Source organism: Microcaecilia unicolor, chromosome 2, assembly GCF_901765095.1.
Source record: "Microcaecilia unicolor chromosome 2, aMicUni1.1, whole genome shotgun sequence".
NCBI classification, from domain to species: domain Eukaryota; kingdom Metazoa; phylum Chordata; class Amphibia; order Gymnophiona; family Siphonopidae; genus Microcaecilia; species Microcaecilia unicolor.
This window is the reverse complement of record NC_044032.1, coordinates 619,928,276-619,945,787: the sequence shown is the minus strand read 5'-3', so window position 1 is coordinate 619,945,787 and position 17,512 is coordinate 619,928,276. Positions and strand designations below refer to the sequence as shown.

Sequence of the window (17,512 nt, the reverse complement as noted above, 5' to 3'; positions counted from 1 at the left end):
GAAACTGTCTAACCCCTTTTTAAACTCTGCTAAGCTAATCGCCTTCACCACGTTCTCCGGCAACGAATTCCAGAGTTTAATTATGCGTTGGGTGAAGAAACATTTTCTCCGATTTGTTTTAAATTTACTACACTGTAGTTTCATCGCATGCCCCCTAGTCCTAGTATTTTTGGAAAGCTTGAACAGACGCTTCACATTCACCTGTTCCACTCCACTCATTATTTTATATACCTCTATCATGTCTCCCCTCAGCCGTCTCTTCTCCAAGCTGAAAAACCCTAGCCTCCTTAGTCTTTCTTCATAGGGAAGTCGTCCGCTATCATTTTAGTCGCCCTTTGCTGCACGTTTTCCAATTCTACTATATCTTTCTTGAGATGCGGCGACCAGAATTGAACACAATACTCAAGGTTCGGTCGCACCATGGAGCGATATGTGGGTGCCCAAACAATGCAAATTACCCAGCTCAAAATGTATCAAAGAATACCCTGTCAGAATGCTAAGTCTTGCAATCAAAAAAATATTGTGTTTTCAAATGCATTTTGTTAAACTGCTTTACTATCAGTCAATAGTAGTACTATCTAGCAGTATAGGTGGCTTGTGGAAAATTTGCATCCAGAAACATTTCAACAAGGCTGCCTATGCGCAGTATGTTAGACCCACAATTCCTCCACCCCCAACTCCCCACCCCCACATAGTGTGTGCATCTAACTCCAGAAACTCTACTCTGAGTGTAGGAGTAGCCTAAAGTTAGTATAGTGGCCTGAGAATTCCCAGTGCAGCTTCTTGTGACTCTGGGAACGTTGGTGGTCCGTTCACACCCTGAAGAAGCAACGCAAGAAGTAACTGCGAAACAATGGCCTTGGTGGCAGAACAGAACTGTATGAAATATACTTTATTGATGGAATTGATATTTGAAGCACCCAAGTATAGCTGTTATCAGATACATCAGAAAGTGTACATTTCAGTTTGGATTTCATGAACTTAATGGGTTGAACTGTTTTTGGACACTATAAAAAAAATAAAAATTATGAAATTAGATAAAAATTTCTTCCATAGGAGGATGATATTAATTGGAGATGGAGATTTTTTTTATGCCTGTGATGGAATGACATGCACATATGTTATGCTCAAATAATTCTGAGGCTTTTTCCTCCACATAGGTTGATATTGCACAGATTGTTTATGGATTACTTAGCGAATGTGGTTTTCTAAAAGTTATTAAGGGGCCCCTTTTACGAAGTTGCAGCAAAAGGGGGCCTGCGCTGGCGTATGTTTTTGACATGCGCCAAGGCCCCCTTTTACCACAGCGGGTAACAGGCAGGTTTCCCTTTTCTTAAAGGAACAGCCATGCGGCAAGTGAACCACTTGCCACGCAGACATTTCGGGGGTGAGCACTTACCGCCACCCACTGAGGTGGCAGTAAGGGCTCCTGCACTAACCCAGGCCAGCACACGGCACTGCCCAATTACCACCGGTGCTACAAAAATTGAAATCATTTTTATAGCACCAGAAATGGCGCGTGCTGGGGGAGGGAACTACCGCCTGGCTGCTGCGGTAGCCCAGCAGTACTTCCATTTTACTACTACTACTACTGCCGCTTCATAAAAGGGCCCCTTAACCCTCCACTGTCCCAGGTACAAAATTAGTCCCTGTATATAATTTTATTTATTTTATTGCATTTGTATCCCACATTTTCCCACCTATTTGCGGGCTCAGTGTGGCTTACAATACATTGTAAATAATGGAAATGCAGTTTGTTACAATCAGTTATGGATTCCATTGTGAGAAGTTAAGCGAGACAAAGTCAAGGTGTTGTTAGGGAATAGGACAAGGAAAAGAACAATGGAACAATGGAAAGAGACAACGGGAAATTGGTAGGGTGATAGAACCTTAGCAGAAGAACATTCGGTATAACATTATCTGTGAGTGAAGGTTTAAGTGTGATAAGATTACGGGGGATGAGAGTTCAGAAAAGAATGTATTGGTGTATTTCTGGGATAGTGAGTGTGGACTTCATGTGTATTGCTCCTTACAGTAAATTTTATCGAAGAGATGAGTCTTCAGTAGTTTGCGGAAGTTGGATAGTTCGTGGATTGTTTTCAAGTTGCGTGGTAGTATATTCCAGAATATATGTAAACTACTTTGATTGTAACCACAGAAAAGCAGTATATCAAAACCCTCACCAGTGATTGTTTGATGTGTTGTTTCCAGTTGGATTAGTCCTATGTTCCCTCAATTGAGCAGGTAAATATTATCAAAATAAATTTTAGCTATAGTCAACTGTCGCATTAAGCAGTATGTCAACCTGACCAACCTTAAATTGCAGGTGGAATGAAATCTCTCTCCAAGCTGGCCTCAACAATTAGGAGCAAAACTACACTTCTTGGCTGCTGTGTGGCTAGAAAACGGTACCCACCAGAGGCGTTCCAGCAGCGTGGCAAGTGTTTAACATTGAATGTTAGCACTGACTGACTACACCAAACAACTCTGGTCATTGGCAGAGGCTCTTCTAAAGACAACATCCATCTTTACCAGGTTAACTTTGCTTTTCGCTGTGCTGCTGAATATGACCCCCATAGTAAACAGATGTCTCTTAACTGTGATTCCAAAGACAATGATATTAAAAGATACCACTTTACACTACCTGGATATAGCAGCCTTTTCCATCACCTCCTGCTGGATGAGACCAGAAATCTCGATGACATCCAGGATGATAAGACTCCACAGTTTGTCCGACTGGGGTCTTTTCAACACTTCATTCTCATCTTCCAGCTGACTGAGCCAAAATTCTAACATTTCCTTAGGGAAGTGACTGGATTCTGAAATGATGCTCAGGGCTGTGCGGTGCTGTTCTCCTTCTACAGAGCTGTATGCTTTGACTGAGCCCATTTTGCCGGCTATTATCGGTAAAATGGAAAAGCCATCAGACACATCGAGGACATAGAGTGTGTTTGAAGAGTCCTCATCCTCCTCTGTAACAGGCTGGCTGTCAGCACTTATGACCTGCCCTTCTCTACTTGGGGATAATGAGGACAGTACTCTTCTGATAGCAACTTGAAAATGTTCATGATACTGCAGGTTGTTCAGCAGAGCAATTTCCGTAGGTTCCAGGGTGCACATCCGCCTCTCTGCAGCCTGTTCACTTGCTGTGTGGAGGCCAGCCAGAGCACTGCAAAGTTCAGTCTCGCTTTCCAAAGTCACGCTGTGCTCAAGCTCACCTGTATTCCTGACCCCATCTGGCTTTGTCTCCGACTTTACAACCATGACGCTTCTGATCCTCAGGTAGCAGTCCTGGCAGGACACCTCAATCACCACTCTGTCTCCAGGCTTCACCAAATAATCTTCATTGAAAGAAAAGCAAAGAAAAAAAAATATGGAATGATATTGTAAGAACTATGCAGGGCCGCCAAGAGACAAACCCGGGCCGCCACCATCACCCCCCCCCCCCCCCCCAGGCCACTGCTGCTGCTGCCCCATGCTACTGCAGTCCCCCCCCCCCCACCCCACGTCACTTACTGCGTCTGCTCTCTCCTTTGGTCTCTCTCCTGCTCGTGCGTGCTGGGACCCGGGTTATTGCATTAACGCAGCTCTGCCACCACAAGGCCTTCTTACTGTAGTGTCCCCTCTCGCCTGTGCGAAAACAGGAAGTACTTCACACAGGAGGTGGAACGGGGCAGGAAGAAGGATCTGTGGTTGCAAAGCTGCACTAATGCAATAACCCGGGTCCCAGCACACGAGCAGGAGACAGACTGAGGGAGCAGAACCTTCTGTCTGTGTACCTGCCTGCCTGCCACCGGAAGCATTGTCGGTGCCAGCCCCTCTTGGGAATCTCCTCCCCCCCCCCCCCCCCTCAGCGGCCCAGTCGCACTAATCAAAGATATAAAAAGAAAAGGAAGTCTCTCACTCCCCACCAAAGAAACATGGTAACAGAGTATTTTTTGGACTGTCAAGAAAAAAACAAACCAAACATTCAATGGCAGTTATTACCACAGAACTTTCCAAAACTAACAAGCTCTCAGTGATATTCCCCATGGAAAAATAATTGCATGATTTAAAATCTGCAAACCTCAGTGGTGACACTCGCAGGCTAATGAATTGTAAGCTGCAAGAATTACACACCCGCCTCTGCATTGGTTTTACAGATACTTCATATTTGAAAATTCATAAAACTTTAAACCTCTATTTATGTATATATATTCAATATACTTCAACAATACTCATCTTATAGATTTACTGTGTCAGTCGGGCGAGGACTAATTGTCCGACATGGTCACGTTTCGCTGAAGCTGCTTCAAGGACCATCCCCTTATAATGATAAGCACCAGCTTAGTTCATTGTCACTTGCATTACTTCCATGGGAATATCACAAGAGATTGTCAGTTTAAGAAAAAAAAAGAAAAACATGGGTAAATCATGGAGAATCTCAGCTGTTCTTGTGTGAGTGCTACAACCCTTGCTGGAGGAATGAGCTGAGAATGGACAGTCTCATTCTGGGGTGCTGTTACAAAACGTTTTCTATAGCTTTCTAATGTAAAGCAACTGCACTACTGTAAGAGGCAGTGCCACTGGGCCTCAAAAAGACCTTTTAAACCTTCAAATGGCAGTGCCAAGCCAAAATGTATTATAGTTCATACAAGATCTAGAAAAGTTTCACAATAAGGCTCAGCCTTGCTACATGAACCCAAGAGTGAAAAAAAAAGTCCCCAGAAACTGTAATATTATACTAAGGAGAGTTTGATGGGTTTTGGTATAAGCTGGGTCACAAGATGCGACAGGCTGAAGCTCTCACTATGGAGACAGTAGACACAGATTGCTGTGCCAGGACAGGGGTGGTGTTCTTTGTAACTACAGACCAGTAGTTCCCAAACCTGTCCCGGAGGAACCCCAGCCAGTTAGGTTTTCTGGATATCCACACTGATATGTATGAGAGAAATCTGCAGTGCATACAAATCAAATCTCATGAATATACGTTGCAGATAACCACTTTCACAGACATACATAGTGATGTCTAAGTCATTCTCTCATTGCTCTTTCTGAACGAACTGCATAGCTTTTCAGGAGACATTTTACGCATGGTGTATAATTGGCATAGCAACACAATAAATGGTTGTATTTAATGAAATACCTCCATATGTCTCCCATAACTGCTAGTTATCAGATGTTCAAGAGTGTACCTACCCACCAAATTCAAGCTCAAAGTAACACTGAGAAATGTCTAAGAAATCTATCTTCTCCTATTTTGCAATGTGTTGCCATCATATTTTTTCTCGAAGTTTATTTTTCAAACACTTGCACAATTAAAATTCTTAAAGCTAAGTTTAGCAAAATTTTGTAAGAGTAATCTAGAAGATAATAGAGTTGTAGTCTTAAAGCCAACAGCCTGTTGTAAACAAAGTTACTAAAATGAATGCAGCAAATCACACATCCCTGTTACAATTTTTTTTATTATATAAAATTACACAGTTGTGTGCAAAAGATTAGGCACCCTGTAGTCATAAGAACATAAGGAAAGCCATACTGGATCAGACCAATGATCCATCTAGCCTAGTATCCTGTTTCCAACAGTGACCAAGCCAGGTCACAAGTACATGGCAGAAACTCAAATAGTGGCAAACTGTATGTTTCAATGAATCCCTAAGGAAACAGAAGCTGACGCAACCTCCACATGGTACAAAGTTAAACACAACATCTAAAAATTTAATGCATAATAACTAATTGCTGATTTTAACATTTTGAAGTGAATATGGCAGATGCAGTACTTTGGACATCCTTCCAGTTTATTTATTACTACTTTTTTTTAAGTTTAGGGGATCTTTTACGTAGGCGCACTGGCGTTTTTAGCGCGCGTTAAAAATAGGCGTGTGCTAAACACTAAAGACTCCCATAGGAATACACTGGCGTCTTTAGCATTTAGCGCGCGCTAAAAACGCCAGCGCGCCTACATAAAAGACCCCCTACTTGGTCAGGTTCAGACAATTTCAGGGTTGAACAAAATACTTTGTCCTTTCTAACTTCTCAGTCTGTGATGGTTGCTCCGTTCCTTCTATCTCGCTGCTCCCTATGCCTGGAATAGACTCCCTGAGCCAGTACGTCAGGCTCAGTCTCTGGCTGTCTTCAAGTCTGGGCTTAAAGCCCACCTCTTTGCTACTGCTTTCGACTCCTAACCATGACTCTCTTACTCAACACCCTCACTTATCACCCCTACCACTGCAATTTCCCCACCCCTAGCTGTCTGTTCGTCTGTCCAATTTAGATTGTAAGCTCTGTTGAGCAGGGACTGTCTTTTCATGTTCATTTGTACAGCGCTGCGTAAGTCTAGTAGCGCTATAGAAATGTTTAATAGTAGTAGTAGTAGTAGTCTACTTTCAACAACTAGGGGCTCCTCTAAACAACTGTTCAAGCATTTGAAATGAAGACAGTTCACAAAACAAGGGGAAGGCTATAAGAATTCTGTAAGCACTTCCAGCTAGCAATTTCAACTGTCAGAAACATTTTTCAGAAATGAAGTTTACATGGAACTGCAGAGTTACCAAGTTACCCAGTTCCAAAAGGGAGATTAGAGGCCACTCTTGAATTTCAGGCAACCTCAATCATTTCAGTGGGTAGAATTAGGGACTAGAAATAATCACATTTTTTTTGTCAGTTCAAAATCAATACTGGCCAAAAGGTTTCTTTCTTGACTGGCAGCTCAGGAACTGTTGAAATCAAGGCAAGAGTTGGAAGACCAAGAAGCCTACCCACCAGGCAGATGCTGCACGGGATAAACAGCCTGTTCCCAACAGGTTTCTTCTTTGGGGCCTGTGGACAGGGAATATTCTTCATCCAGATGTAGAACAAACCAGACCACGATGGCATCCAGGACCCCTTCTGTAGTGACAGGCACGGTAATCCTACACGGCTTTTTTGTGGCAAGCTTTTCCAGTTCCTGATAAAACAGATAGTCCAGACAAAACAAATCAGGACAGAACTGAAAAACCCAGGATTTCTATGTAATCGAATAGAAATGTGCCACTGGCAGCATGGGGAGATCTAGGTAACGCAGTTTCTCAGGTCGAGATTTAGAAGTGCCAAAGAGGAGTTATGACTTCAAGCTGCTTCCACTAGTAACATCCCTGTGATGAATACATCGGATGGTAGCAAAACAGTGCGACAAGGCAGTGATGAGAAAAGAGGGATCCTAGGGTGCACAGGGAGAGATGTTACTAGTAGAAAACAAAGGAGCCAATTGGGCTAATTTTTGAAAGAAGGCGCCCATCTTTTGACATAAATCGGAAGATGGGCGTCCTTCTCACAGGGTCATCCAAATCGGTATAATCGAAAGCCGATATTGGACGTCCCCAACTGCTTTCTGTCGCAGGGACGGCCAAAGTTCAAGGGGGCATTTCGGAGGCGTAGCGAAGGAGGGACTTGGGCGTGCCTAACACTAGGACGTCCTCGACCCATAATTGAAAGAAACAAGGACGTCCCTGACAAACACTTGGACGACTTTAACTGGTCGCGTTTTTCTTACAACCAAGGCACAAAAAGGTGCCCGAAATGACCAGATGACCACCGGAATCGGGGATGACCTCCCCTTACTCCCCCAATGGTCACTAACCCCCTCCCACCCTTAAAAAACATCTTTCAAAATATTGATTGCCAGCCTCTATGCCAGCCTCAGGTCCATCACAGCAGTATGCAGGTCCCTGGAGCAGTTTTAGTGAGTGCAGTGCACTTCAGGCAGGCGGATCCAGTCCCACCCCCCCTACCTGTTACGTTTGTGGAGGAAACAGCGAGCCCTCCAAAACCCACTGTACCCACATCTAGGTGCTTCCCTTCACCCGTAAGGGCTATGGTAGTGGTGTACAGTTGTGGGTAGTGGGTTTTGGGGGGGATTGGGGGTCTCAGCTCACAAGGTAAGGGAGCTATGTACCTGGGAGCAATTTACGAAGTCCACTGCAGTGCCCCTAGGGTGCCCGGTTGGCGTCCTGGCATGTCAGGGGGACCAGTGCACTAGAAATGCTGGCTCCTCCCACGACCAAATGGCTTGCATTTGGTCATTTCTGACATGGACGTCCTTGGTTTCCATTATCGCTGAAAATCAGAAACGACCATCTCTAAGGACGACCAAATTTCAGGATTTGGGCATCCCTGACGGTATTATGGAAACGAAAGAGGATGTCCTCATCAAAACTTGGACATCCCTTTCGAAAATGCCCCTCCACGGTACCTACGTACAGAGCACTGGTGAAGCCTCATCTTGAGTAATTTCTCCAGATCTGAAGACAGGATTGTTGCAGTTGTCCGGGTCTTGCTGCATCTGAGTAAGTGGAATAGAGGTTTCTGCTATCATGCTATTGCTTTCTTCAGAATATGTTGTGAGGTTTGTAGTTTGTCTTTGTATAGTGGGTTCTCAAACCTGATTGGTTGGGGTTTGAGGAGGATGGTTTCCTCAGGAAGGCAGGAGATTTCAGCGGGAAATTGAGAAAGAAGATTGTTGATGGTCAAGAAGAATCAGAGAGGCAAAAGAGATAGCAAGACATCCAAATAACTTCAATGGAGAAAAGGGCTTACCTTAAACAAAGCATGATATCTTAAGAAAGCTACAAACAATTCAGAACACAGTTCGTCTGATTTTTGCCACTCAGAGTGACTCCTATGTTTTATCAGACTACACTGGTTGCCAGTGGAATTTCATATCCAGTTTAAATTATTTGCAATGATTATGTGTGGAGGAGTGGCCTAGTGGTTAGAGTGGTGGACTTTGGTCCTGGGGAACTGGGTTTGATTCCCACTGTAGGCACAGGCAGTGACTCTGGGCAAGTCACTTAACCCTCCATTGCCCCAGGTACAAATAAGTACCTGTATATAATATGTAAGCCGCATTGAACCTGCTATGAGTGGGAAAGTGCGGGGTACAAATGTAAGAAAAATAAAAAAAAATAAAATAAAATAAGCTAATATATGGGAAAGCGCCACAATATATGTTAACCTGGATTTGTTTTCCCAAAGAGCAGTAGTTCTAAAACACTCTGTGATCACTGCACTTTCCAGATCCTACCAGAATCTGCTTTAAAGAATGTTTTCAGTGGGGTTTTCATACTTGGCAGCTGCTGTCAAATTCACTACAGTACCAAAATAAGAATTTTTGTAATGTACTCATTCAAAAGAAATTTAGCATAAAAAGGACTGGCGCTGAGGACAAATGTCTTTTCCCCCCTCCCAGAGTTTCAGAATATGACCTACAGAAATTCCTCCCCTCCTCCAGAGCCAGAACTATTCCTGCCTCATTTCGGACTCATACTTACAATCCATATCACCAGCAGCAAGACGTTAGATACTGAATAATCAATATTGTTGAATCGGGATATAGTGATTTTTTTTTGAGGGGGGGGGATGGGGAGGTTTACTTAAATAGTTGTTCTCAAGACAAAACAGCAACCTCACAGCATACCCTGAAGAAAGCCACATCACGATGGCTGAAACATTGGTTCCATTTACTCAGATGCAGCAAATCCCAGACTACTGCAACAATCATGACACTAGCTGCGGAAGCCTAAGAGAACTGAATATCGGATGTCGAGAATAAAGACAGCCTGGAGACAGGCTATGAAAGTGACACACAGCCCTATGAAAGGAGATGTAAGAACATAAATACGTACATCTTAGAAAAAGGAGAGAGAAAGAGAAGGATGTGAGAGAAGTCATTCAAATATCTCAATTTGGGTCTACCAGCTGGCTACGCAGGAAACCTAGGAGGCCAGATGTTGATGGTTTGGTGTTGTATTTCTATGTGATTGGCAATGTATGATGGATGATACTCCAAACTGGTGGACTATACATTTTTGTCAACATATAATAAAGCACCAATATTTACATTATTATACAGTCATCTGTTTAGGCACAGGAAAGGTGAAGTGATTGGGGGGAGGGGAAAAATGTCTATTTTCATGTATGAAAGGCCTTAAAGAACAGTAGGTTCAGGAGTAGCATACAGAAATATTTCACAGAAAGGATGCTGGATACACAGTGGGAGGAACCAACATAATGCAAGCATGGGGTGAGCACAGAGCTCATGGATGTGAAGGTGATGCCCAAGACTAAATAGACTGCAGCACTGCAGAAGAAAAATGTTGTGGATGGGCAGAATGGATGGGCTTATCTACCATCATGTTTCTATGCTTCTAAAAAACCTTTGAAGTATTATTTATCTGCCATTGTTTTCTTTGTTTCTATTGACCACAAGAGGCCATGATTTTGGAAATAGTACTCATCTCAATCATCATGTTTAATGTGAGGTAATCAGCGATGTCATTACCGATTTCATTCCTGCACAGACAGGACACGTCAGCTCAAACCCAGAGCTATAAGAGAAGGAAAAAGGAGCCCACATTTTCTGTTCAAAAACCACAGTTTTCAAACCAGAAAAAAAGCTGGCAAAAAGCATGCCTAAGGCAGAGAGAAGAATGTGCTGTCACAGAGAGTGATCCAAAGTGAGGAAAGTGTGTTAGATTTGTGGACTCTATTTGCCTCTACATGATACAAAGAATGCTGCCAATCGTAGAAATTCAACACCAAATCATAATTATGAAAGAAAGTTTCTACCCCAAGAGGAAGTGACATACTATGTGCTGCAAGTATTTTTTTCTTCTTCTTTACTTTGTCTATTAAAAAAGTTACATAAATTATACACTACTGATAACCTTGATGGACTATTCTTACCCGCAGATTATTGAAATCTATCTTCAAAGCTTGGAAAGGCTCCGTTAGAACTGTGTAACCCCCTGGGATTCTACTCATTTTCTCTGTGGAATAAGGCTCAGCAGAGTCATCAAACTGGACAGCAGAGTGCACTGGACTCTGGAATTCCACCGTTCCCTCCAACTGTACGCCAGCAACCTCCGTCACATTAACTCTGGAAGGAAACAAGCACAAACAGAACTAACAAAACAGCTTACCAATACAAACGTTAAAATACAAAGAATAATGAAACCGCCAAAAGCAAGTGACAAACATGAAGATCCAACCAATGGACTTTACCAATAGGAAACAGTGGGGATGGTCCAAGTGGTCTCGAACCCCCTAATTCTGTAGAACCTTAGATCACTGATAATATAGTAGTATGAAGTCTGTCTTAATTTATGTTGAGTTTGTTGTATTGTTTTAGATTATTTTAATTATGTAATATTGTACTCCGCCTAGAATTTGTAAGATAGCGTGGAATATAAATATAGAAATAAAAAATAAATTTTAAAAATTCTACAACAGCACCTAAATGTAGGTGCCGACTGCACACATAGAATACTAGTCCTTGCACACATTGGAGGTACCAATAATTGGCAGTTACAAGCTTAAGTGCCAGGAACTATTAAAACATGCCCCAGTCACTTAGGGGTCTTTTTACCAAGCTGCAATAAAAAGGGCCCTGTGATAGCAATGGGGGCCTTTTTTACCACAACGGGTAAAAAGCCAGCCCTCCTCCTCCAAAAAAAATTGCCATGCGGTAAGATTACTCTTATCACATGGCCATGCAGTGGGAAGCGGGCTCGTCTTCTATCCTCTGTTTCTGCTTATTTCATTATTTAGTTGGAATAATTGACTCATGTCTTACTTTCTCACAACATCTCTTCAGTTCTTAAACTGGGTGTTTCATATTAAGACAACTCTTCAGAGTTTTTGGATACAGAGATTTTACATACATACTGTAACATGCCCATCTTACATCTTAGTTGGACTACCACGTGATCCAAGCGGTTACAATCCTTACAAAACACAGCGGCGCGATTTCTCTGTAGGGCATTGGAGACAAAAACACATAGTAAAAATTTTTTTAGGTATATTAAAAGCAGGAAGCCGTCAAAAGAATCGGTTGGACCACTAGATGACCGAGGGATAAAAGGGGCAATCAGGGAAGACAAAGCCATAGCGGAGATATTAAATGAATTCTTTGCTTCAGTCTTCACCGAGGAAGATTCAGGAGAGATGCCGGTGAAAGAAATGGTATTCAAAGCTGATGAGTCGGAGAAACTGAATGAAATCTCTATAAACCTGGAGGATGTAATGGGGCAATTTGACAAACTGAAGTGTAGTAAGTCTCCTGGACCGGATGGTATTCATCCCAGAGTACTGATAGAATTTATTTATTTATTGCATTTGTACCCCACATTTTCCCACCTTTTTGCAGGCTCAATGTGGCTTACAGAGTGTTATTATGATGTAGTCATTACATGATCTTAAATACAATTGATAGTAGGCTGAAGGTAGATGAGGATTTAGATGGGAAGGTGTTGGGTAAGGTCATGTGAGAGGTGTTTTTGAGGAACCTGAGTGGTTTAAGGAACCTGCGGAACTATGCTTATGTTTTTTGGTTCCCAACTGTGGCACCCTGAAATCATAGGTATTCATGTATCTTTAAGCAATTATGCCTATCTTTTGCAAGTTTATATCTGTACTGACCAAGGGAAGGTATGTCCTACTCAATCTGTGCAGTATGAATCTTGTCTTTTACAATACAGTCCTAACCTATGTCAATGGAAGATTTTGCCAGATATTAATTATTTATTCTTAATTTTTTTTTTTTTTTTACATTTGTACCCCGCGCTTTTCCCACTCATGGCAGGCTCAATGTGGCGGGCAATGGAGGGTTTAAGTGACTTGCCCAGAGTCACAAGGAGCTGCCTGTGCCGGGAATCGAACTCAGTTCCTCAGTTCCCCAGGACCAAAGTCCACCACCCTAACCACTAGGCCACTCCTCCACTCTGAGATAGATAATCTTTAGTATGTGTTGTTTCTATTTTTCCCATTACTACACGCAATCAAGTACTCCCAATTCCTTTTCCTGGTTGCTTACACAACATTAGTTGTCTCCTCGACCTCAACTATGTATTTCTCCTCTCCGGAACTGGTACACCATTTACGGAACTATGTAAGCCACATTGAGCCTGCAAATAGGTGGGAAAATGTGGGATACAAATGTTATAAATAAATAGTTAGTAATATGTAATTTATCTTTAAAATCGAGCCTGGTACAAGAAGATTGGAGGGTGGCCAATGTAACACCGATTTTTTAAAAAGATTCCAGAGGAGATCCGGGAAATTATAGACCGGTGAGCCTGACGTCGGTGCTGGGCAAAATGGTAGAGACTATTATAAAGAACAAAATTATCGAGCAAATTCAAAAGCATGGATTAATGAGACAAAGTCAACATGGATTTAGTGAAAGGAAATCTTGCCTCACCAATCTATTACATTTCTTTGAATGGGTGAACAAACATGTGGATAAAGGTGAACTAGTTGATACTGTGCATCTAGATTTTCAAAAGATGTTTGACAAAGTACCTATGAAAGACTCCAGGAAAAATTAGAGAGTCATGGGATAGGAGGTAGTGTTCTGTTGTAGATTAAAAACTGGTTAAAAGATACAAAACAGAGAGTAGAGTTAAATGGTCAGCATTCTCAATGGAGAAGGGTAGATAATGGGGTTCCCCAGAGGTCTGTGCTAGGACTGTTGCTTTTTAACATATTTATAAATGACCTAGAGATGGGAGTAACTAATGAGGTAATTAAATTGTTAAATCGCAAGAGGATTGTGAAAAATTTAAAGAGGACCTTATGAGACTGGGAGACTGGGCGTCTAAATGGCAGATGACGTTTAATGTGAGCAAGTGCAAAGTGATGCATGTGGGAAAGAGGAACTCGAATTATAGCTAAGAAATGCAAGTCACCGACCAAGAAAGGGATCTAGGTGTCGTCGTCGATGATACAATGAAACCTTCTGCTCAGTGTGCCGCCGCGGCTAAGAAAGCAAATAGAATGTTAGGTATTATTAGGAAAGGAATGGAAAACAAAAGTGAAGATGTTATAATGCCTTTGTATCGCTCCATGGTACGACCGCACCTCAAATATTGTGTTCAATTCTGGTCACCACATCTCAAAAAAGATATAGTGGCATTAGAAAAGGTGCAGAGAAGGGCGATGAAAATGATAAAGAGGATGGGACGACTTCCCTATGAGGAAAGGTTTAAAGCTGTTAGGGCTCTTCAGCATAGAGAAAAGACAGCTGAGGGGAGATATGATAGAGGGCTATAAAATAATGAGTAGAGTGGTACAGGTAGACGTGAAGCGTCTGTTTACTTTTTCCAAAAATACTAGGACTAGGGAGCATGCAATGAAGCTACAAAGTAGTAAATTTAAAATGAATCAGAGAAAATGTTTCTTCACTCAACGTGTAATTAAATTCTGGAATTTGTGGTAAAGGTGGTTAGCTTAGCAGGGTTTAAAAAAAGGGACGGCTTCTTAAAGGAAAAGTCCATAGACCGTTATTAAAATGGACTTGGGGAACATCCACTGCTTATTTCTGGGATAAGCAGCATAAAATGTTTTGTACTTTTTTGGGATCTTACTAGGTATTTGTGACCTGGATTGGCCACTGTTGGAAACAGGATGCTGGGCTTGATGGACCTTTGGTCTGTCCTAGTACGGCATGTACATCTGTTTTTGAAATTGCACAGGCTCCCTGTTAGATTTTGGGTACAGTTTAAGATTCTTACTTTGACTTTTAAGGCCATCTGTGATGGTATCAGATTATTTAGCTACTCTTACTGTATCCTATGCTCCCCCTCAGCTTTTGTGGTCTCTTAAGGACCATAGATTAGTCCTGCCTGGCCCTTCAAGGGTACGCTGGTAATCTACCTATAATAATATTTTTTTTTTCCCTTTTTGGAGCCTCATCTTGGAATAGTTTACTTTTAGAAATTTGCCAGGAATCATCTTATACATTATTTAAGTCTAAATTAAAGATGTATTTACGGAAGCTTTTGGGGTTATGGTGACACTGGATGGGAAGGGATGAGCAGCGCTGGCATATTTTATATATTTTATTTATTAGTTGTTTTTATGTTGGGTTAATGGTCTCTATGATGATTGTTCTTTCCTATAATTAACTAGAGTTCCTTTTTCGTTTATATTTTTATGTTAGTTTGTAAGTAGCCTAGATTTGGTTGTGTCCTAGACTGGCGAGTCAGTACATTTTGAAATAAACATAATCATAAACATTATTGGTTTTCTTTAAGTTTCTTCTCTTCCTTCATATTCCTTCTCTTTTGCCACTACTTTCATGTGTCTTCTCCCCATCATGACCTCCCTTTCTTCTCACCTTTCTCTTTCTCTCCTCCTCTCCTTTCCAGGTCTTACACAGCTACCCTTACCTCTGCAGCTTGTTCCCTTTATCTGCTCTTCTTTGCTTCCCCAGAATACATGTACTCAGGGGTGGACTGACCATTCGGGCAACCGGGCAGTACCTCAAGGGTCCAGAGGCTCTGCCCGGAAGGCCGCCGCACACTACAGACCTCCCCGGTCCTACCTTGAAAGGCGCACCACTGGTGATCTAGTGGCCTCTGCAAGAGGAAACATGTTCTTTCCTGCCTGCTGTGCTGCCGCTATTCCCCCTGCCTGGCACCGCTGTGTCTTAAAAATGGCGGCCAAGACTCCCTGCGTAAGTCTCGCGAGACTGTCGAGACCCACAAGACTACCATGGAAAGTCTCAGCCACCATTTTGAAATCATGGTGGCACCAGTAGGCGGGGGAATAGTGGCAGCGCAGCAGGCAGGAAAGAACATGCTTCCCCCCGCAGAGGCTATTGGACCAATCAGGGCCCTTCAGGTAGGACCGGAGCAGCAAGGGCAGCAGCTGCGGCGGTAAGGGGGGCAGCAGAACAAAGGTAGGGGGGTGTCGAGCAGCAGCCAGGCAGGGGGCCCAGACCACTCTCAGTCCGCCCCTTCATCCACTTTCAGCAACCTTCCCACCCATCATAGCTCATGCCGTCCCTCTCTGAACTCCCCTCACCCTCACAGCCGGTTTCTACTCCTCTTGCATAGCTCCATTCCCAGTCCCCATCACCTAGCCTCAATTCCCTTTACAGCTTCTTTCTGCATCTTCCACTTCCAGTCCTTCACAGCAGGACTTCCAGGCAGTAGCTCTTTAGTTCCCTTACTACTTCCTAGCACCCTCCATTTCTCTCCCAACATCTGTTCCCATCACCCGGTCGCTCTCTTTACAGCTCCTTCCTGCCTCTTCCAAACCTTCACAGCAGCATTCTCTCTTCTAGGCAGTAACTCCTTTCACTCTCCTTAACCATTCTTCAACTTTCTATTCCTCTCTCAGGGCTTCTCTTTTTCTTTTTACCTTAATTACTGAAAGGTATTACTACTTTGGCAACACATGTAAAATTCTCATGCCAATAAAGTTATCTTGGTCTCCTTTCCTTTTCTTAGCATTGGCTGCACATTTCCTCCCCGTGGTAGCTGCAGGCAGGAAGTATCTGTCACAGGCTATAGCAGTTCTCTCTTCTCCCAGAAGCCCACTGATTACACAGCCAACCAAAAGGCTTTAAGGGAAGGCAGGAGCAGTAGCCCAGGATACAAAAATCATCCTTCCTGCCTTCTCCTGCAGCATGGAGCTTTCTAATCCAAATCTACAGACATACAGGAGAGAATACTGGGGTGCTCAAACACCCAGAGTCAGGGCTGGTATTAGAAATCTGTAGGTGTGTTGATTTCTTTGCAGTGCTTTTCTATCATAAATGGATTTCAGAGTATGTCTATTTATTGTCTTAATGTCATTTTAATGTTATTTTATATTGTAAACCGTTCTGATTTACCTTTGTAATAAGTGACGGTCTTGTAAATAAATAAATAAACGATATTCATGGGCCAAAGGCAGAAACTGGGCAGGGAGCCCAAAAGTTAGCCTTCACCCTATGCCTCCTTTAACTTGAGGCAGGTTTGGGGCCCCCTATGGTATGGGGGGCCCAGGGCAACTGTCCTGTTTGTCACCCCCTAATGCCAGCCCTGCCCAGAGTGCTGGTGCCTATGTTATGAAGTGTGAAAGAAGGTATTAATAGAACCTCCAAAGCCACTTCAGAAAGAGTGAAGGAGTAGCCTAATGGGCTGAGAAGCAGGAAAACCAGGGATTAAATCCCACTGTGGATCCTTATGATCCATACTTGGCACAATTTATACCAAAATCCCTTCCTTTATCACACCCATCAAGAAAACAGCATATCTGAGCTGCTTTAAAACTGCCTTTGGAAATACATGTTAGTAATACTATTACATATATCTTTACACTTTCTAAGGCATATCTAGCATTTTTGAAAGCATGACCCACCTGTGATACCTGCGTATTTCTGGGCACTCCACTGCCATCCCAAAGACAACTGCGCCAGCAGGTATGACTTGGCCAAATCCTTCAGTACAAACAAGTTGGCCTTTGGGCTGAGCAATAAAGAAATTGGAAAGGGAAGTTAAGCTAGAATCAGAGTACCTGTACTCAACGTTTTTCATTTGTCTCTACTTCAGAACTTTAATACTCAGATTCACAGTATGAACTTTTCAAAGCAAGCATAAAGACTTTCAGCAAGATGACTTACTATATTCTGTATGACTCTCAATTTTATCTCAGCTTTATTTTCTGAAACTAGAATGCCAGGTTATAATTTCCTGATGTTGTTTTTCACTTTCCATCCCTGCAACTT

General features: G+C 42.6%; 1 protein-coding gene across 2 annotated transcripts in view; it reads right to left on the bottom strand.

Moving 5' to 3' along the window:
* PRMT9 (protein arginine methyltransferase 9) overlaps positions 1-17,512 on the bottom strand; it is an 80,945-nt gene that overhangs the window by 20,960 nt on the left and 42,473 nt on the right. For both annotated transcript variants that reach the window (XM_030191663.1, XM_030191664.1), the window contains exons 7-10: positions 17,146-17,252; positions 10,702-10,894; positions 6,742-6,925; positions 2,645-3,341 (exon numbers count right to left, since the gene is read on the bottom strand). In XM_030191663.1, the coding sequence (XP_030047523.1) occupies positions 2,645-3,341; positions 6,742-6,925; positions 10,702-10,894; positions 17,146-17,252 (1,181 nt within the window). The remainder of the gene's footprint in view (positions 1-2,644; positions 3,342-6,741; positions 6,926-10,701; positions 10,895-17,145; positions 17,253-17,512) is intronic.